Source organism: Procambarus clarkii, chromosome 28 (assembly GCF_040958095.1).
Source record: "Procambarus clarkii isolate CNS0578487 chromosome 28, FALCON_Pclarkii_2.0, whole genome shotgun sequence".
Classification (NCBI taxonomy): Eukaryota; Metazoa; Arthropoda; class Malacostraca; order Decapoda; family Cambaridae; genus Procambarus; species Procambarus clarkii.
Genome location: NC_091177.1, coordinates 2,866,432 through 2,889,181, shown reverse-complemented (window position 1 = coordinate 2,889,181; position 22,750 = coordinate 2,866,432). Strand labels below are relative to the sequence as shown.

At 36.1% G+C, this 22,750-nt stretch overlaps 1 protein-coding gene across 6 annotated transcripts in view; it reads left to right on the top strand.

Moving 5' to 3' along the window:
• mute (muscle wasted) overlaps positions 1-22,595 on the top strand; it is a 53,897-nt gene extending 31,302 nt beyond the window's left edge. For 4 of the 6 annotated variants that reach the window (XM_045737474.2, XM_045737473.2, XM_045737471.2 and 1 more), the window contains exons 12-26: positions 627-806; positions 1,965-2,101; positions 3,294-3,446; positions 3,801-4,002; positions 5,254-5,499; positions 6,303-7,907; positions 8,418-8,518; positions 10,875-11,112; positions 11,459-11,669; positions 13,556-13,701; positions 15,438-15,569; positions 16,914-17,092; positions 17,747-17,966; positions 18,741-20,117; positions 22,419-22,595. In XM_045737474.2, coding sequence (XP_045593430.2) covers positions 627-806; positions 1,965-2,101; positions 3,294-3,446; positions 3,801-4,002; positions 5,254-5,499; positions 6,303-7,907; positions 8,418-8,518; positions 10,875-11,112; positions 11,459-11,669; positions 13,556-13,701; positions 15,438-15,569; positions 16,914-17,092; positions 17,747-17,966; positions 18,741-20,117; positions 22,419-22,514 — 5,223 coding nt within the window. In that variant the 3' untranslated portion in view covers positions 22,515-22,595. Of the gene's footprint in view, positions 1-626; positions 807-1,964; positions 2,102-3,293; positions 3,447-3,800; positions 4,003-5,253; positions 5,500-6,302; positions 7,908-8,417; positions 8,519-10,874; positions 11,113-11,458; positions 11,670-13,555; positions 13,702-15,437; positions 15,570-16,913; positions 17,093-17,746; positions 17,967-18,740; positions 20,118-21,949 lie in introns of all 6 variants that reach the window. The other 2 variants (XM_045737475.2, XM_045737476.2) reach the window with 2 other exon arrangements.
• The last annotated feature ends 155 nt before the right edge of the window (positions 22,596-22,750 follow it).

Below are 22,750 nucleotides of genomic sequence, written 5' to 3'. Positions count from 1 at the left end.
CCAGTGATGCCTGATTTAATGCCCTCTCTTACTTCAGGAACTTCTTGCTCTATTGTGAAGACCTGCTAGAATATTTGTTGAGTTCCTTCCACACCCCTCTTGTCATTCTCAGTGAACCTGTCTGCCCCTATCCTCAGATTTATTACCTATTCTTTTACTCTTGTTTCCCCTCCTGATGTGGGTGTGAAGCAGTTTGGGATGGGTCTGTGCTTTAATTGCTATGTCATTTCATTCTCTGCTTCTCTTCTCACACTGAAGAACTTATTCCTGACCCTCTGGTATCTGCCTCTACTCTCTTGTGTTGTTATTCTTGTAGTTTCTCCATGCCTTTGTTCTTAATTGCTCTGCATCCTTGCATACTTCTGTATTACACAAGTATATTTAATTTATTAGGTCTGATTCACATTAATTTTGTGGTGAATTTGTCTGAAAAGTGAAGGAAGTATTAAATATTAATTTATAAGGTATTTTAATGCTTAAACTGTGGGGAAAAAGTTTCTCAAGTGTGTCTGAAACATATTCTTAGATTTTTATATAGCATAAAATTAGGCTTGAGTCAGTTTTCTATTAAAGTTTTCCCCATGGAATTGAAGGGCTTCCTGTATTAGAAATCACACATGTTTCAGGATGATGCATCTTCTGGAGCCATCTGGGTGGATGTTCTCACAGCAGAATTTACCAAGGCCCAACTACAAATTCTTCAGTGTCAAATGATTCAGCATGTTCAACTCCTGGCTACGTCATCACTACTGTGTTATGGCACCTCACCTCTGACCTATGTGGCTAATGGTTGCCTAGAGCTCCTGGTTAGTTCCATGTATTTGAATTATATTATATTGGATGAATAGGAGCAAAGCTAGAAAATGTGAGAATGTGAATGTTTGTTGAGTGAGTACAACAGTTAATTTCTGATAATTTGTGTAGTCATCGAAACTCTCCAGAACATAGTTTATTTATAGTTGTATATTATCATCAGTATTCCTCATTATCATCATCATCCCAGCTTCAATTTCCATGGAAAAAGAGGCATCAGCCCAGGGAGAAAGGAACAGTATAGTAAAACAAGGTTTTATGTACGGAATACACAAAATACATCACTCATTAATTAACTATATCCCTCCCACAATGGCATCACAATAAACAAGCATAATAGGATTGAATCTCGTAAGAACTGTTAAGCTTGGGTTACTGTTCGGTATGGATTTCCATGCCACATTTTCTAACCATGATGGATATAACAGGTCATGTGTGCAAATCTGTACAAGTCATATTAATTCATTTTGTTGGGGATAGAAAACACATATACGGGGACAGGAAACACATGTACGGGGACAGGAAGCCTATGTATATTTATGTATGTATATACCTTATGCCTGTAACACGATCCCCCCAAGGTCGAAGTACTGATCTATTCCTACAAGCAACCCCACAACTGTGGCCTTACTCCCAGTTAGCTATTTACTGCTAGGTGAAAGGAAACGTGCCCAACCATTTCTGTCCCTCCCAAGAATTGAACCCGGGATCCCCGATTATGAATCGAGAACAAAGCCAACTGTACTAAGATGACCCTTATTGAAAGGAGACTGTATGTAAACTTCCCTTCCTAGCTAGAAAAGTATGTAGATATAATCTGAGCCTTCCCTCCAACCCTTTGAACTGGTCCAACTATTAAGAGATAAAAATGTAAACTAGGAGATTTGGGTTTCTTGGTGGCTTGGTTGATTTCAACATGGGTTGAATTGTTATTGAAAATTTCAAATTGAATCTTTACTCTGTCTATTCCTTTCATACTTATCATGATTAGTGCCAATTTTATTTTGAAATTTGCTGGAAATTTCCCAGTCAGAAAATGGTAATTCTTCCACAAAAAGTATTTTAATAACCTTATAAGTTCAAGATGTTATTTCAGAAGAGCAGTCTATATATTTTCCAAGACATGTTATTGTTCCTTTATTATATTATAGGAAGATCTAAAGAAGAATGCAGAGGAGAGTGAATTCAAGGAATCCTTCTTTCGTCCATTTAACCTAGAGCCAGCCCTAGAAACCCTAAAGAACATACAGATGAAGACAGCAGATAATCCTATCAGTGACGTACAACCGTATGTTCTATGCACTTTCTTTTTTTTATGATCATATTCAAGAAATGACAGATAATGAAGGTCTTATATGAGGCATCTAGTTACCTCATTATTTTAGCTGTATGTTCCTTAAAAATATTTTAATTTTGATATGTATGACTCATGTTTAGATGATCACATTGATATACAGTAGTTGTAGATGAATTCAGGCTGTCTATATCATTGGGTAACTGTTTTGCAAATACTGTAATGCAAAATAAATAAGAACAAATTATTGAATAGAATACTGCAAAGGAAATTATAAAATTTTACATGAGTAAAAATGTAGATATGAAATGGAAGAAATCAATTTGGAAGTGTGAATGTTTGTCATTATTTGGTTGCAAGGGATAACAAAGAGGGAATCATACAGATGATTTGTGATGAAGACTGTCACATGTATTGGGCATGGATAAGAAATGTTTTATGATAGCTTGAACTAATTGATGGGTAAAATGATTATAAGGAAAGCTCAAGGAAAGGAGGAGGAAAGAGGCTACAGTGATGGAAGGAGAACAAATGTTTTGTAAGGAGTAAAGTTGAGAATGCATATGGAAGATCACAAAATTTTATATGTAATGAAATGTGACTTTTTTGTTTTTATTTTATTGATATATACAAGAGTTCTTACATTCTTGAACATCCGCTAGCATGCATTGCATTTCAGGCAGGTCCTTAATCCTAATTTTCACACACACATACATACATTCCCAGAAAGCAGCCCGTAGCAGTTGTCTAACTATTAGATACCTATTTACTGTTAGGTGAACAGGGGCATCAGGGTAAAAGAAACTCTGCCCATTTGTTTCTGCCTCCGCCGGGGATCGAACCCAGACCTACGAACCTTGAGCGCTGTCCACTCGGCCGTCAGGTCCCCTGTAGATGTGGAAAAAATATATGTGAAAAATTGCATAAAAACCTCTCAAAGTTTTATTTCAGTATATACCTGCCACAAGAAACTAGGTGTCAATAGTGAAAAATAGTGAAATAGTCCAAGAAATCAGTTCTGTGGAAAATTGAAGGGATACACTAAATTTGAGCAGGGAAAATAAAGTATACAGTATAAATTATTTATTTATTACTGTCATACACATTTGTTTTTGTTTTTTGTTATTGAATGATTGGCTGTATAATCTATAATGCCAAGTAACCATTTACTCAACTTTTATTACAGAGAGAGTTGTACAGCAGATTTGAATCCAATAGTAATTGAAGCAATATTGGAATCATCAGCTTTTCCATATCCTCGCTTGCTCCCGATTCGTATGTTCAAGCTCCAAAACACTCGTGGATTTAAGAAAGCAGTTTTTGTCAAATCTGAAGATATGTGAGTACTGTACTTTCAAGTAATTATTCGGTTTCCTACAAGTCTTATATCTACTGCTAACTGTGGATTAAATTGGTGATTTAATGATCTATTTTAATGATCCCATGATTTATTTTGTTCTGAATATTCCTCAGGTAAGGCTCATATTTATGTACAGTTTTCAGTTGTATCGTTGCTATACTGTGGTATAAGAAAATATGTTTGTATTTGTTACTGATTTTTGGATAACACTCATAATTTGTTGTATATCCAATTTAGATGTCACGTAGAATGTTTTGTATATGGCTTAAATAGTTTTTTTTCAGTCTGACTATTCTTTTAGAAATAGTGTAAAGATTGGTTTTAATCTTTCAGGTTAATTGCATTAGGTTTGGAACGTTATTTGGACCCCAAATATCACCAAGAAAAGTGTAGAAAAAGTCAACCCCATCAACTTTTGCAGGCTCTTTCAATGACAGTGGAAAATATTTTAGTGGGTAAAACCTTGAGCCAAGCTACAAATAGGATTAAGAATATTCGATGTCGTGCAAATGTTGCTCCTAATAATCCTGTATTGGTAAGTATTGGTCCTGTCATCTTTATTGTTACAATGATAACTGTCATCATGTTGACAAAACCACACTCTAAAAGATGAAGATGACGACGACGTTTCGTCGTCACAATCGACTTGATAATTGTCCAGGACTGACCAAAAAGTCATTCTCTCTTCATCTTCTAGTGTGCGGTTTGGTCAACACATCGACAGCCACGTTATTGTGATTCATCATCTGCAACTGTCATCATGTCTAAGCATATTTGTTCTTTCACATCATGCCTGTAGTTTTATTTATATCTATACAGTGTGTACATCTGAAAGCTAATTTTCTCTGTAACATCCTTAATAGGGAGGAAATGAATATTGGCTTAACCTGGCAACTGAGACTGGGCTGGGGTGGAGTGCCAACTCATGTAGTGGTACCTGTGACTCATTTTAGATCTTGAGGTAAATTTGCAAATAAAGACACTACATATTTTGGCATAGTTAATATTATTTATTTGACTTTACAAGTTAAATGTCTTGTACAAATGTTGTTTTACTTACTGTATCCCATTATATGTTAGGTTATTTTCATATTTTATTATCCAGTTATAAGATTAATCATATGATCAGAGCTGACTCATATACTATACCTTTATCATTTGTTTACAGTTTGCAGCTGGCTGTGTTCTTGACTTATAACAAATCCAACTTCTTAATAGGAAAAAGGTTAAACAATATAGCTTTCAGAATACAATTTTATTACATTTGAAACAAAATTACTAGATAGGAAAAAACAAATTTTGCAGATGCAGAATAAGGACAGTGTTATGACAATGACAATTGGCAATGTCAATGACAATTTATTTATTACTGTCCTAAACATTTGTTTAGGATTAAACAAAATTAATTGGGGGCTGAATAAATCAATTCACAATAGAACGTGAAATAATGGTTATACTTTGGAGAAGTTTAAGTCAGAAAATACTTGAATAAATTTTGGTTTAAAAATGTTTGATTAATTTATGGAACATGTTGTCGGGTAGTATAATAGATGGGGCGAGGAAGTAGGGAGGGTCTCACAATATCAGTTCCAACTGAGATACCAAGTAGACAAATAAATTAGTGGAATTGATTATAAATACAAGCTGCCTCACTTGGGCCAATTGGCCTTCTATAGATTCCTTTATTTTCATGTTGTTAAACAGTAGATAGAAAAATTATGGTTGTTGGTTTGGGTATTTTATTGTTTTTATTAATAAAGTTATTCTCTACTGTATTTTGTAACAGAAATATCTTGAAACTGGTCACTTGGATCTACCACCAGCAGAAATAGAATCATCACTGCCTTGTGTTCCTTGTCCTGTTCAGAACTTTCCAGAGGCATCCTTGAAAGAACCATACCGAAAGATGTTACAAAAACGTAATGCTGCTCTAAAACGTATGATTCAAGAAGTATCTCTGAAAGCGGCAATGGCACTAGAGAGAGAAGAAAGAGAAGCAAAGTTTCGTGGTGCTACAACTTTACCAAAATCGGTATGAGATTATTCAGTGTACAGTACAATATATATATATTAATTAATGTGTGTGTGTGTGTATTTTTAGTTAATTTCTTTAATAGCATAAGGGAATCCTCTTTTTCAGACTTTATTTACCCTTTCTCAGTTGGCAGTAGAAAGCTGAGATGAGACGTGTCATATATTATGTTGGTGCTGTTAAGGGAGCAAACTTCCATATAACTCAACATATATAATAACTAGTTATTGATCTAAAATTTATTCTTTTGCATTGCTGGCTTTTTTAGCTATTGGTGTTTTGAAATGAGTATCACACCAGAAGTTAAATAATTCCCATATAAAGTAAATTGTTATTGTGCATCAGAATGATTTGAGCCTAACTAGTAATCTTATTTGAAACATTACATCTAAGCAGTGTTTTTTTACACAAGTGGGTACAAGAGTTGATGACTTCTGTCTTATCGGAACAGGCTTATAGCTCTTGCTTTCCATATATGATATTAAACTTTACTAGTTTTCCCTAGATCAATTTTTTGATGGGTTTAAAACCCATCAATTGGTTTAAAACCAGGTCCTCAGTTACTGCTGGATGAACAGGGGTAAACAGTTTAGGACTGTGATCCTTACCAGTTAAACTAATATTCATATATAGAACTTTAATCTTCATATCAATTAAAATACATAAATCAGTATTTTGTATATGAGAGTTAGCAAAAGGGTTCCGAATATTTTAAGTATTGGGGCAGTGATGGAGAATACTTAGTCAATTGTAAGCATTGATTTTTATTACAACTCATGATAAGATATTGTCTTGTTTTACAGATCCAAAACATTTTGATAATTCAGTCTGGTGGTAGTGGTGGTGGTGGTGGAGGTCAGCAAATGCCAGAGTCAGCAGCTACAGCACAGCCATTCACCGCCTACAGCTGCATTGTTGATTCAAGTGTTATTCATGACTCTCCATCTGTTAATCTCTCACAAATACAAGTTGTAAGGATGCCAAATTTGCCATCATCAAAGTGCAAGGCACAGACTGATAGTCTAAAGCAGCGTGGTTATCCTAGTCATAGCAATCAGTCTACTCCAGGTGATAGTTGTAAACCAAATGGTACTGGTGATCAGTCCTCTGTCAGGACACTCAAGGACAATACTGAAAATGACTCTACTAATTTAGTGCCTTCTAACTCTGAATCGACTGTAGTGTCATATAATGATCAAGAATCAAGTGTAGTGTTTGTGGATAGTGTGCAAGATGAAGAATGCAACAGAAAGAATATTGGAGAAGCAAGCCCTCCCTCGCCTATGAAGACTTCAGAATTGGAAAGTAAACCATTAAAATCAAATGTTGAATTGAACGATAAGAACCATGATATCACACAGTGTATATCAGAGGATGGTGAGAATCGTGTTTATGATAAAGCATTTAATGTAGACAAAGAGGAAGATGTTAGTCAGAAACCTGGAGATGACCTTGATAGTGGTATAACAAGTGACAATGAATCTTTACCAGATTTAAATGAAAGACCAAAAGAAAGTGAAACTTTTGGTGAAATTAGGAAGAAAAATTACAAACCTTCATGTTCATCATCAGTGGAGAGGATAGAAAGTGGAGGTTTGGAGAGTGTTGCTAGAACCCCACCAAGAGCACACTATAGTACACCACCTGATACCCCATCTTCATATGATATGCCTTCCTTTCTAACTACTCCAGGTAAGTCAGATGAAAATGATGGTTTTGTCTCATCACTCCATACTCCAGTTATCTCAACTTCACCAAGTCAATCTCTCACCACACCTGTAAAGGTAATACGAGAAATTAAACAAACGGATCTTTCCTCCATTCTTGGAAAAAGTGAAGTGGAGTTAACAAATCTTTCTTATGATAATGGAAATAACTCTGCACCTGCAGCCTCCCATACATCATCTGCATCACCGTGTGACACCAGAGGCTCACTTGAGTCAAGTATTCTAGTGCCCCTAAGAGAGGGAAATAAAAGAACAAAGTACAATGAAAAAGATAATCTTAAAGATGATGGTAAAACTTCCTTCCCGGGAAAATGTAATTTAGTCATCCAAAACACTGCATTACAAGATCAAATTGGGACACAAGAAAGGGTATCTACACTATCCCAGGACCAAGCTTCCACCCAGAGCAGCAGTATAACTCTTGTAACATCAGTTTACCAAAGCCCAATATTCTCCGCTGGGGTAGATGAAGTCAGTCCACTGAATTTAATTCACATCTCTCCACAAAAAACAAAGGCATCTTATAGAAAGATTTCACCTGCAAAAAATTTTAGGTCACCAATTAAAACCTCGCCTCTAAAGCAGGTTTCACCCATTTTACGTAAATATCACAAATATTCCAAAAAGAAGAGACGCCTAATGTCAAACAAAAAGCTTTCTCCAATTCTTCCTAAAATATCGGTGAGTTGACATTATTTTGTGGGTTTTTAGATAACTGTTGGATTTCATATAAATTACCCTAAATATTGCCTAAACAATGCAATGTATTACTTACTGTGATCACTTACTGATTATTAATGGCCATAATGATGTATATATTAAGGCTACATTGTTATGCTGTTATATATATCCAGGCTACACTGTTATGCTCAAATCCACAAGGGCCGTGACAAGGATTCGAACCTACGTCTGATGTGCACTGTTATGCTGTTATATATATCCAGGCTACATTATTAAATACCATTTTATGGCTGCATTATTATATACAGTATATCAAGACTGTTATAAAGATTTGTGATAATATGTTCATTTTTATGAATCCCTGTATACTCGCTTAGTTGTGCTTGCGGGGGTTGAGCTCTGGCTCTTTGGTCCGTTGGTATGTATATATATAACATATACATACATACATACATATATATATATATATATATATATATTTATTTATTTATTTATTTATTTATATTGCAGGATAAGTCAAACACTGAGAAGAGAAGATTGGCACCCAAAGTTTCCAAAGCTTCAATTGTCCACGATAGCATCAGAGGAAGACATCCTAGAAGAGCTACAGGGTAACCCATTACATGTAGTTTGTCTTGGCATTTGTGTCTATATAATTTCCTTGCAGCTCGATCAAAGAACAACTGTGCAAAAATACAATTTTAATAGCCTTACACAAAAGATACTAAGATGCCACAGGTCCTAACTGAGACACTTAAGGTTAAAGTTGCTATCATCCAGCATTTCTGAAGTGTGTATTCAATACTCAACTCATCCTTCTATTTAGATAGTTGTTTTTGTAACTATGTGCACCATAGTACAAACATTGGCGTACTAAGCAATTAATTGGTAGAATTTGGTACTATTCACTTTATAAAGTCCAAAAAAATGTAGATAAAAAACAAGCTTAAATATGCCTAGGGCCTAGTATAGCACACACATTCATATTATATTAGGCCTCAGATAGCATGTATTAGGCCTAGGAAGGTTAGGTTAGGTTGTCTTGGCAACATAAATACAAACCCTCTTCTGGTTTGTCCAAATTCACTAGTACAGATTTCTACTTTTTAATTCTGTTGTACGTCAATATGTGTACTACTATGGTCCTCATAATTACTATAAGTACAATACTACCAAAACAGGAGGATGGACTGCCTAACGACAGTACTGCACATGGAATTATTTGGCAACAATGATCATGTACAGTATTTGCTGGCTAGAATATGCATATAATTTACAAGGATGTTTTGTGGCAAGAACAATTTTAGTATGTATTGTCATACATTTATTGAAAGTTACTTTAAGGGGATTTGTGTGGGAAAACACGATTTTGGGCATGTAAATACAATACTCTATATATATTCGGTTGGTGGAGAACTAAAAACATTCATCCTATTTACTGGAAATATGGTATTTCCCAACATGCTAGTGTGTAATCTATCTTATTCTGCTGCTCCCTAAGTGTACGACTAGCAGCAGAATTAGAAACTTTGAACCTGTCTCTGCAGGGTCATTGATGTGTTATTGGTTAGTTCAGTCCGAAAACACTGGTGGCACAGTAGTTCATCCATTAATTCAATGCCCTTCCAAACTCTTTCCTGGCATCACAAGTAATTGCTACAGACACACTTTGGATAACTATCATTTGGCCTACTTTGGTACCTACATCAACCACCACCACCAGGTGGCATACTTGGATACCTAGACCAACCACCAGGTGGCATACTTGGATACCTAGACCAGCCACCAGGTGGCATACTTGGATACCTAGACCAGCCACCAGGTGGCATACTTGGATACCTAGACCAGCCACCATGTGACGTTTTGAATATCTAGATCAGCCACCAGGTGACGTACTTGGATACCTAGACCAGCCACCAGCTGACGTACTTGTATACCTAGACCAGCTACCAGATGGTGTAGTTGGATACCTAGACCAGCCACCAGGTGACATATTTGGATATTTAGACTAGCCACCAGGTGGCATACTTGGATACCTAGACCAGCCACCAAGTGACGTACTTGGATACCTAGACCAGCCACCAGGTGGCCTACTTAGGTGCCTATACCAACCATCAGGTGGCAGTACCAGTCACTATTACACTCTTCTGGGGTTAATTCACATACAACATTTCCTGACTGTTACATGCAAGTTGTCAGGTTTTTTCCATTTTCACTAGGACAATTGTTGATATCTGTGCTGAAAGCTTGCCTAGTCTATAGTACCTAGTGAGTATGCTTTACAGGTCTCTAAATGCTCCTGAATGGGTTTCTGAGCCACTGCTGATGATGCACATACGTGGCTTTGCTTTGTGAGTCTATATTACCTCAAAAAGATTTGTTCTAGTTGGGAATCTAGGTATATAGTGTGCCCTAATTAAGGTCTCCATTGGTTCAGCAGTGTACGTGGGAACACAAACCAACTTGTGTACCCCTCGGATCTTGCTGTGGTTATGGTCATGACCGTGTTCACTAGGGTCTTTTGCCCTTTCCTGTCTGTAAGTTGGATTTGATTTGGGCAATTTTTACTTTGAGATTCTCGTTATGTAGGTAGTGAAGAGCACAAAGTATTGACATCAATGTAGAGGAACATCAAGAAAAACATGAACTTTAATAGTAGTTACAAGGGCTTTGTTTGCCAGATGTATTCTTGAAGATGTGGATGAAAAATGGTTTCCAGTACTTCTTTCAGTGTTTCTTCCACCTGTTTACCATTCTTACTGTGTGTGTGCTTTTGTACTTTACTTTAATCTAATTGCATTTCCAAATTCTTCTGATATGCTCAACTGGAAAAGATTGTCTGTGTCCACCTGTCTGTTGTTTGCAAGAATAATCAAAATTGCACCCATCTTGTACACAAAGCCATTTCCTTTGTTTATGAAGTTTTATATTAGAATAATTTTTAAAATATATTTTGTGTGTTTCCAGACCAGAGAGTTTTCTTCGTGGAAGCAAAGTCACAGGCGATGGGGATCTTCTTCAGCTGGACGATGAACTCATGGATGGTAATACCTCGCTCGGCTCCGCCTCTAACTTATCTCGGCCATCTACACATGTTCATCAGAGTGAAGAAGAATTTGAAGAATATTCTTTGGAGGATGAGGATGAAGAAGATGAAGATGAAGAAGAGGAAGATGAGGAAGAGGAAGATTTAGAAGCTGCACAAGTTGGTTAATTGTTATTTGCCAATTTAAACTGATTTAAATTACCTGTAGTTACTTAGCACTTATTAGGTACCCCCGGTACATTATGAATTCTCTAACAAACAACATGATAGCATTTTTCATCACCATATAATATGATTATGAAAATTTATGAGATAGAGAGAATGAGTGAGTAGATAGTACTTACTGCATTAATTATGAAGATGAATGCAATGGTCATTAAAAATATTTTACTGAATGCTTGATTAATATTTCTTGTTTGATTAGGATTTTAAAGCTCAATGATTACAGCAGAAATCAATATTTGTTAAATAAAATAAATATAACGTTTGATAATACATTTTTTAGCAAAGAGAAGAGCATCTGGCTGCCCTGTTAAAGGCCTCATCCACTATAACATTAAGAAGAGGTGGTGGTGGTGGTGATGGATTTGATAAAAGATTGAGTTCTGTTGAAGATTTGGGCCAGGGGGAGAGAAAACTTACAAAACAACAGCGAAGACTTCAGGCACGCATCACTGCCCTTTCTAATGTTCCAGATACTGTCAGCCAAGATAAGTGTAAGTAATTTGCTTTTCTTATTGCTTAAGTTTTAAGTATAGTAAGCAATTTGTATGGCAAGAGTACACAAAATATTGTATCTTAAGAAATTGTTTTATGACGAGCAAGATGGGTTCCGTGCTTCAAGGGATTCAAGTGCCATGCCTCATTTGCCATTGACAATTCTAGTACTGTACTGTAGAGAATTTGTGTACAAGAAATATTGTATGGTTTACATTTATGAATTCTGAGTAAGCATATGCCAAAATGAAAAGAAAATGGCTATAGAATGAGGAGTGTGTCGGTTATTGAATGCTATGAAGATTCTTTATGAAGGATGTCCAGCATGTGTTAGAGGTAATGGTATAATGAGTTACCAAATTTTATATTGATGTAAGAATATGTCAGAGTTATGTAGTGTTTGTGGGGGAAGCCCCTTTGGCTCCCCGGAGCTATCCAGGCTGATATGTATATTATTAGACTTTGGCATCAGTCAGGGTGAATGGAGTTCTAGGCCTACTGGGGACCACGAGGCAGAACCTGGCCCTCAGAGAGGCACGAGGAGCAATGGCCTATAGCAGAGTCTTGGTTTCAGGCGCTGCTTGCTCGGTGTCCGAACCCGGAAGTTTTTCTGCAGCTTCGCCTCTTTCAGCAGATTGGTCTGGTCCGTTACGAGACTGGTTCGATCTTCTCCTTGAGTCTTTGCGTTTGATCTTTTTGGCTTGAGTCTATCACCATCTGTATTATTCACCATCTGTATACTGGGGTGCCGAAGGGGCTTACCCCAGAAAACCAGCGTTGAATGTAATGAAATGCCATTTTCTAGGTGCGATTCGAAGGCTCCCGGGCAACCCTCCCTTCCCCAAATCAGCGTTTTTTGCGTGTTTTTGACATCCAGCCTCGAACTGGGGGTGTGGATAGACTTCGTGAGTGGTCTGGGGGTTCCCCATTTCCCCCTCCCGGGAAGGGGGGAGCTGCACAGACAAGTAGCATTGCACGTGTGACGTCATGCTTATTTGATCGTTTTCATTTGGGGAGTTCTGTCCACTTGTTAGTCTTCTGTAGTAGTTTTAACCAGAATAGCGGTTTGTTTTGAAGCGCTTACCTTTCTGGGTGCCTGACCCGGTCGATGGTAGAGATAGACTGCTCCAAATCACATGTGCACTTCTATAGGCCATTGCTCCTCGTGCCTCTCTGAGGGGGCCAGGTTCATGCTCGTGGTCCCCGGTAGGCCTAGAACTCCATTCACACGATGCCAAAGTCTAATGATATACATATCAGTCTGGATAGCTCCGGGGAGCCTCTGGGTATCACCCAGAAAAGGGTGTTTCATTACATTCAACGCTAGTTTTTTGTAGTTGTTCAATATATAATAGGAATTAAAAGTGAATTTAAAATTTAATCTGTGTATATCTGCTAGTGGAGAACAATATGGATGTATTTACACATGGATTAGTTAAGACTTGTTGGCATGTGTGGGAAAAGGATGCTATAATAAATATGGACAAAAGTAAAATAAGTTTTCAGCTCTAGAACTGTTTAACTGATAGGCACTGAGGTCGACAAGTAATCGTAGTGTGTGAAAACTGTAATACACTGGTTTTCAGTTGACATTATTTATTACATCATTTATGTCTAATCAAATTTCTGATGTTTTCAATCAGTATCTAAGTTGATTTTTAACTTACAAAATCTTGAAGGCAAAAGAGATGATTTTAATTTTCATTTGCAATTACAATACTGTATATGAAGTATGCTCTTTGTTAATTTTTTGTCAACTGAGAGATTTCATGTTGTTGGGCTCATTTAACTATTTTGCAGACCCCTCGCAGTCCTCAAAATTATTATCTGTAGGTTGTATTTGTGGGGAAGAATGTAATGATTTAAGTTATATGCTTTATTTCAGTTATGGCACAAAGTTACCTAATGCGAGTTCGAGAAGCATTAATGGGGAAAGATCCTGTAGCTTTCAAAGAGTTCTTGTGTATGCTTAATGAGTTCACAGAGACTCCAGGCAAGAGTCCCATCCAACTTTATACTCAGCTGTGTGAGGTATGTTTTAATGAGATGTTTATCCTACCTTCACCTCACAGTTGTCCACACTCCAGAACTGATCTTGACCTATTATCTTGAGGTTATCTTGAGATGATTTCGGGGCTTTAGTATCCCCGCGGCCCGGTCCTCGACCAGGCCTCCACCCCTAGGAAGCAGCCCGTGACGGCTGACTAACACCCAGATACCTATTTTACTGCTAGGTAACAGGGGCATAGGGTGAAAGAAACTCTGCCCATTGTTTCTCGCCAGTGCCCGGGATCGAACCCAGGACCACAGGATCACAAGTCCAGTGTGCTGTCTGCTCGGTCGACCGGCTCCCCTGTAACCATTATCTTTACCCTGCTTTCTGTTTTAACCACCATCAGTTTCATCAGTGCTGGCTCTCATGTTTAGAAGAGCTTTTGTCAGTAAATAGAAGAGAAAATTGCATATATAGCATATGTCCTTGCTAGAAACTTTTGCCATGGTGAAGAGTTTTAAGTCAATAGGAGCTTTGTTTATTTGGCAAGTGAAATATTTTGAACTTCCAAGCACCAGTCAAGAGGATATCAGCAGTAACCTGTGTAAAGATTTATCCTTAGTGAAACACGTTGAACTGTTTTCTTATTTTGTAAAGTACGTAGTTTTTATACATGACCTGCCTGCAACTACATGTGATGGCAAGTGTAGGTTTCTATATTTGTGTGATATGAGTACGGTAAATAAAAAATTTAAGCATATGAAAAATAGGGATAATTTTATGAACCAAAAACTACATATAAGATAATAATTAATTCAGTATCATTTCTCACTTCCATCGTGAGATGGTATCAGCCCAGGAAAGAATGGGAAATGATAAATTGAAAATAGTTAGATATACTGTACATGACTTGTCCATTGCTTTTATCATCCACACTATAGCATGGCAGATAAACAAGTACCACCACACTCCAGTAGCATCCCACTAGTTCATAAGACTAGGTGTACGAGCTCCTCATGTAAGGTCAGAGTCAAGTCAATATCCTTTGACCATTTAAAAAAGTTACTGTATTGTTACTGTATTACTGTTATTGTAAGTGAAGTAAAAAAAATACCATTACAGTATTAAGTTCATTAAAAGTTCAATGGTATAATGTGAAAGGTTAGATACTCATCTTTAAATGGCATCACACTTAAATGCAATACTTACCTAGATATTGACACGCCTTTCAGCACTATTGTACAACATTCCTATAATATCGTACATGGTGTCCACAGTCCAAATGGTCAATAACTGGCATCAACTATGAAAATGTTCAGTTTCTTGTTTTGTGATAGTCACTGATATTAATGAGCAAGGTAGTATAATATCAAGTGTGCTTTGGTTCAAGTTGACTCATTGGTTTGCAAGATAACACACCTGCACTCAAGACATACAACACTGCATTACAAAGGATGAGTGTGCGTAACTTAGGCAAGGCATTCCGCATCATCAAAGCCTAATCCAAAATTCACCACTAGGGACACAAGCTCAAGAAGTAACTGAGCAGAGAGTAGCTAGCTCCTGGGTGGCCAGATTACAGATGGTATTCACCACTTTAATAAATTCTACTAAATAAATTCCTTTATGCCAGTGCAATTTGATGTCCATTATCATTGTAAAGACATATTAGAAAGCGAGCATTTGACCAGCAATTGAAGGTTGTTTTACCGATATAGTTATGAGCCAATTTAATACACAAATACTATGCCGTAATTGTTATTTTATTTTGCAGGTTTTAAAAGATTATCCAAATCTCACTGAAGAATTTGTGTCCTTCCTTCTTCCCCAACAAGCAATGACACTTGGCAAATTTGCTCAGTATTGTGCTATTCATCGAATGAGAGACTTTCTTGAAAAGTTGGAGGTTTGTATTATTTTATAAGTGTTGAAACTTTTCTAATTCAGTTATAAAATTAGAATTTGTGGTACTGATTAATGTAAACAAACTAAGTAGTTTTATTTTTGTTTGAAATCTACTATTCTGAATTTTGCCAATGGGATTTTGATGCAATACTCCATCAAAATACTGTACTGTCCATACTGTTAATCCAAATCATATGGATCCCACCTCCATATAAGTTAGCCAGATTTGTGAGTTAGCCAACTTTTTTACTGGAAAAGTTAAAAAGATCATATTCATGTATTGTTTTAATGTAATCTGTTATGAACGTAGGTCACCACATTTCATTCAGTAGCCAAGCAACAAAATTGAAGGAATCCAAGTTGGCTTTGAGTTGCGGAGTAAAACACTCGAATTTAAATTTATTCAGGTTTCTTGTCTAGCAAAAATCAGTTACTCAAATTGGCTTTGAGTTATCGAGTAAACACTTGAATTCAAAACTGTACTGTATACAGTATTCTGGTTTCTCATCTGGCAGAAATCATGGGAACCTGAATCTCCCCTTGGGTTAAAAGGACTAAACAAAAGTAATAAAAAAGTTCAAAGTGAAATATTGTAGCTTAAGATTTAGGTTACAGAACTGCAACTTACCGAGCACTTACTGTATTGAAAAAAGTATTATCTATTTTTGCAATATTAAAAACAATGTTTCCAGTAAAAACTGACAAAAAACTGACGGTTGTTTCTTGAACTAATCGTTCCATTTGAGAGAGATTTTACTGTACGGTATTAGTATGTATAAAGTACTGTAGTATCTATAATATGAGTTAGAAAGCCAGATTTGGGATACTACTTTGAGTGATGTATGAAGTTTCATGAAAGGAAATTTGTCCTAACCATTTATCAAAGTGTGTTACTCTTGAGGTAATAGACCAGTGACCACTGTCAGCAGCCAGTGGAAGCAGGACATGGAGAAAGTAATATTACAAATATATTTAATTTCCCATAGATGCCAACAATCTTCAGTATATTATTGCCATAATATGCATATTTACATATGTTAGTGAAGTAATTATTAGAATGAGCAGTAAAACTACATGGCTACCTGCAGGAGTCGAGGTGGCCAGTCTCTTGGCATGTACAAAAACTTTGGCCACTGACATCATATTATTAATATCCCTGTAAGTACTGCAGCTAGAGACTAGATAAGTCACTTTAAAATTAAACCTTTTTACCTAACATGATTATCTGTAAAGGTAATTCTTTAAAAGGCATTTTGTATTCCATCTGGAAAGTGATTACAGTAATTTATTTAAGTGGCTAAGAACTGGCAATCTTACTCATTTTAAATATAAATCTACTGTTCAGTTACAGTTCTGCAAACAACCAAAGTACATTCAAAAAATTATACGGCTACTCCAGTCCATGCATAGTGATCCTAAGCTGAATATTGAAGAAGTGAAAGCTGCAATGACGCCTCTTCTCAAGTATCCACATCTAGTAGAGTGTTTTACTCAGTGTTTTCCTTCACAGCCTCCACCTCCAAGGTTAGTGTACACAAAATTGAAATAACTACACATTCTGGAATTTCTTTGCTTTATTAATGAAAAAATAGTAACTAGGTCTTATTTTGCATTTGATATGCAGGGTTCGGAAATACAGTACTGTAACTGTTAAGGCAAATTTGATTTAAGTTAGACTGCTGAGTTTTAGTTAAAACTGTGGCATTTTTGTATCATTTATTGAATTAAATATATCCAGCAGTACATACACAACAAATTCTTAAACCTTTACTTGTTTGACCGTTCAAAGGAATGTCAAACTGGAAAATTTAATATAAAACAATATTGGAAATGAAATCATAGAATTGAGCGAATGGTCTCTGTAATGACATTGAAATATATAGCCGCGTATCTTCATTTAAATGAATTTTTCAACGTAGGTTTGTACGTACAAGTAATATAAAGTATAAATGATGAATCTTGGATGTAAAAATAGTAAAAATGATAAAAACTAATTTTGAGCAAGTATGCTATCGTTGTCTTCTCTAGCCAAGAGCCTGAGTGCACCCAGAACACTGCTCACCACTTCACTCCCATACTTTCTCAATGATATTTAATTAAGAATGCATATAGCTCATCATTACCTAGAGCCTTTCCACATTTCAATGTCTTGATGGATGATTTTTAAATTCTTTTCAGCTTACAAAGTGATTTTGAAGATATATCATTAGAAAATCCAGGAACTCCTGATAGTATGGAAAGGTTGGTTCTACACGATGAAGACAGTCACACCTCTCCCAACCAGTGTGTGTGCCCTTGTCATGTTTCAGTCTCCAGCCCACCCACTAGTAATGTAGTGGCTCAGAGTACTGCAGCAAACTCTGGACATCACAATCACTGTCGTTCATGTGCATTGAGGGTTAGTATTCACTGCTTTTAACCATTTCAAATACCATCTTTATTTCTGGACAATTCTTATATTGTACCATGCTATTCACAGATCTCTCATCAGTTTCAGTCTAATTGACTATTATGATTTTCATGAGTGTTTGATGGTTAAGTCCTATTATTGTATGTATACACATATCTTGTGAATTTAATTCACATCTGTACATAGTTTTGAGAATGGAATTTTTCCGTCTTGAATATTTCTGCCGGGGAAATGCCATAGTCCTCTTGTGACTGCTTAGTCTGTTTTTCCACCTTCCACCATCTCTTTCTCATCTTTCTTTGTAGTAAGCATTAATTACTACATATATTTTAAATGTAAAGGATAATCTTTTATATTTTTCTATAATTTATATTTACTTAATTTATAAAGATTTATAATTAGACATTAGCCTACTGAAAATAATAGCACATTATATAGGAAATTTGATAATAGCAGTAATACTGTATAGTAAAAAAGTTATACTGTACCTGGTAGATATTAAAAAAGTGAGTTTTTTTTTATTTTTTTTACTGGGAAGTCCATCCTGTTGCCCCATCTTTATAACTTGAGAAAAGTAAGGTTGATTGCCTTACATATTAGTGTGGCAACACCACAAAGTCTTTCTTATTACAATTTGTATTGCTGGCATAAAAATGAATGATAATACTGTATACTATTGAACAAAAATGATAACATCTTTTTCACACACAGGTAGTAATAAATTTCCAGGTGTGCTTTATACTAGTTAGAATTTTTTTTCAGTTTTCTGAGGGTCGGATTTATCTACAATGTGGTAAAACTCTCCGCCCTGCTAAGGTAACTTATCAAGCAGAAGATGTTAAAAAGGAGGAAGTTGATGAAAAATCTAGCCATGGTCAAGCAACTGGAGGAAATGTTCAGACTGGAATTGACTGCAGTGAAACATCCACAAAGGTCAAAAGTTTAGGGAAGGGAAAAAGCTCTCATTCTAAGGATCCCAGTGACAATGTACATGTAAGGAGCAAAGAAAATTCAAATAAAATGGTATCTAACAGTAGTTCAAACAACACGGTACATGTAAACAATACTAGCACGTTAAAGAGCAGAACAGTTGTTTTAAGTGAAGAAAGATATGCAAAGGAGGATATCTGTAGTCAAGGTGAAAAGATAGATATCGCTGTTAGAATCAGAGGTGATAATGTAGACAGTGTTACAGAAATAGTTAGCAGCAAAAATATTGATAATACATGTTGTAAAAATGACTGCATCTTGGAGGGGAAAAATCATAATGTAAAGAAAACCTGCGTTAATAGAAGTTATGAGAAAACGGAAGATAATTTGTGCACAGACCCAACTTATGCAAAGTCGGCCAGTCACAGTAGAACAGGTTTGTGCCAAACAAATATGAGGCTTTTAAAGGGAAAAGTTAACACTGACAGCACTAGTAATTCTTTCGGGAGTAAAGAATTGTCATATCTTTCCAGTTCCACTCCAAAAGAAGTTGTAAACAAAAATCCTGTATTGCGATCTTGCTCAAACATAAACAATCTTCAGCATTTTTGTACAGTAGGTGAACTTCTTGATCAGCATGTGAATGTGATAGATGAACGTAATAAGCCCAATACCAATGCGATGATTATAACAGACAAAGCTCAGCTTCAAAACGAACATAAGGCTACATTTTGCCACGTACCAATCAAAATATCGTGTGAAACAGAAACTCAACAGAATTTAAATTCAAATTTTATACTGAATAAAGAACCATCATCTGTGCTCTATTCCGGAGGCAATAAAAACTCATGCAGGACATACTTGAAACATTGTAATTTATCGAGAGATTCCAAATCATCCTCAGATAGCACAAGCTGCTCTTCTTCAGCATCATTTGCAAAAGCTTTAGTAAACCAATGCACCTCTAATACAGAAGCAAAACGGCTATATAGAAACTTTTCAGAAAGTTTGGACTCTTCACCGGGAAAATTATCCTCAGGGAGTGTATCAAGTGTTCCTGCTACACTCACAACCTCCTCATCTTGTAACTCTGTCAGCTGGACTAAAGAGGAAGACCGAATGATCCTGACTGTAATACAACAAAAGGGTGTTAATGACGTTGCATTTCAAGAAATTGCTGATGCTCTTCCTTCAAGAGACTATAATGAGGTTAGTGAGAATACTTGATGTACATTTGAACCACTTTAATGATCTTTAAGCAATTTCATTCAAAATTCTTATTTATTAATTCATAGTAAAATTTTGTCATTTGACTAAATCATATTGTTCATTAGAGCATCATGAATTGGCATAAGATATCTTTTTTTTTTTTTTTTTTTTAATTTTCTCTCTTGTATAATCCTAAATAAATAGTATATCAGTTCTGCCTTCTATATGTTACGATACAATTTCAAATTTATTTTGTTGATTATAAGTTTCCTTTAAATGTTTTACCTGAAATATTACAACTTTTAGATGACTTCACTGGTGCACATTCACTTTGGGATGATCCCATTGCTTTCACCATCTGTTGGAACCCTTCTTTTTGTTGTCCTTGTCAATTTTAAATATTGACAAGACTTGTAATCTCTTAAATTACCACATCATGCTTGTATTGATCTTTCTTTCTGCACATCTTCCATTTACCTTGAGCTAGATTAACAGGTCTTTGGTGACTTCCACAACAGCAACAGTTTTCCCATATCCTTATCCCACAATTTTTTTTACATGACCTGCCCCTTTCCACAGATGGCATTTGACAGAACAGACTGGAAATTCTTTACAATCTTTTTATTCACTGCACAATAATTCTTTCTGTTGTGATCTATGCTCTTATAGATAATCTTGCTTGATGCTGCCCTCTCCTCCACCTCATTATACCTCTTGCAGTTGAAAAAAATTCATTCCTGAGTGGATTTTGCCCATGCTGCCTGCTTTTAACATGCAGACTCCTGCAGATATCAGATATTTATAATTGTTAAACAAAACTGGTGCTTTAACCTGCAGGGTTATTTGTCAGGCTAAAAAGGAGAGTTGGAAATTTTGTTTCCACTTAACACCGTATTCGAAAGATTTGAAAGATTATGGTACACTTATTTGTTTCTGATGAAGCAACTATCGTTCATGTTATTGATTCCGCTATTACCAACTAGTGTTGTGAATAAGCTTGGATCCCTGTTCTCAGCCATTAATAAAGATTCCCACCTCCCTCATGTATGTTTCGCTATAATTTCCCATTTTGAATAAAACCCTTTTAACTTTAATTTCGAAAATTTCTTTTAGTCTTTCTGATCTTCAGTCTTCTGTCATTTGGCCACACCTTGGCAATAAGCTCTGATTTTATTCACTAAAAGATGCTCCTCCATTCCCCTTCCCATATCTTAGAATGTACATAAGAGACTGATCCGTCCCCCGACGACTGGCGCAATAGACTTGTCCTCCCCCAATAAGAAACCCAATACACTGGGTACTTTACCCAAAAAATTTTGTCCATTGCCCTAACCAGTTGTGTCTGAAACTTGTTTAACTCTTAGGCAGAAGTTATAGTCAAATGGTAATGCGGTTACAGTATCATCATGAAGATTTAAAAAATTATTGTCTGGGTTTTATATGTATGATGCAAATATGCTTATAATGGTCTATGTGGATGTAGTGGAGTTTACCTTGACCCATGAAAAAACCTGCTATCTGATATCAACCTGATATCAACCTTTCTGGTTGATATCAGCAGCAATTAAAAGTTCTCCCAAAAGTGGAAACTTTTTCTACATCTTCCTCTTATATGCGTCTATCCCAAAAAGCCAGCTTCATTTGGAATGCATCCTTTTTATTTCTTAGTGTAAAAATATTTATACAAAACTCCTGAGGAGAAATATTAAATTCGTTAAGAAGTCTAAATGTGTCCGCCATATACGAAAGCTTAGCCATGCATTCCTCATTCAATAAAGGCTCTGCTAGGTCAGTTTTTGCTCTCGCATTAACTGCTTTACTTCTTCCCTCAGTTCGCAAAAGTGTGCAAGAACCCTTCCTCTTGGTAACTACCTCACTTCTGCGTGGAGAAGACATTGGTGGTGTGATACTCTCACACTGACCCTCTGTGTTGAGAGAGTATCACCACATCAACACTGTAGCACCCAAATCATGTAGCAGCTACATGATTCGGCCAAAATTTTCATGGACCACCAGGAAATTTCAGTGAACCGGAGCTGTTCTGCGGACCTCAGGTTGAAGAACAGGGACCTAAAGCAAGTGTATGACTCGACCTGGAAATATACATGTTCAATTGGATTCTTTTGACCTCTGAGAGCAATTTGTCACTCTTCACTCAAAGCTTTCCCTCAAGCCTGACCACTATCTTTGCCTCTTATTTCCTCTCCTCTAATTCCTGTATTTAAAAAAAAAATCTTTAACAAATGTGTTGGAATACATATTGCACATGTCAAGCTTATAAATTTATTTTTTCTCTTTCAGGTATTTGATCGCTTTAATGTACTAGTGAGGTTAATGATGGATGAAACAGATGTAGATGATTCTATGTCCGTCAGCAGTGAAGATAGTACAATATAAATTTATATGTACAGTATTTCAAATGTGTTCCAGTTATATATTTTTAACCAAAAAATTTTATACATTAAATTATTTCTCAAGGATGGTTGTTTCAATAAGTGTCCATATCTTTCTGATTATGTACATTTGGTACATAATCAGTTAAGTAATCCTAAATTACATAGTTTGGTAGAAACAGTAGTACAGTACTACTATATTGGCAGTACAGTACTAGCTACGCTTGATAATCCAGATTA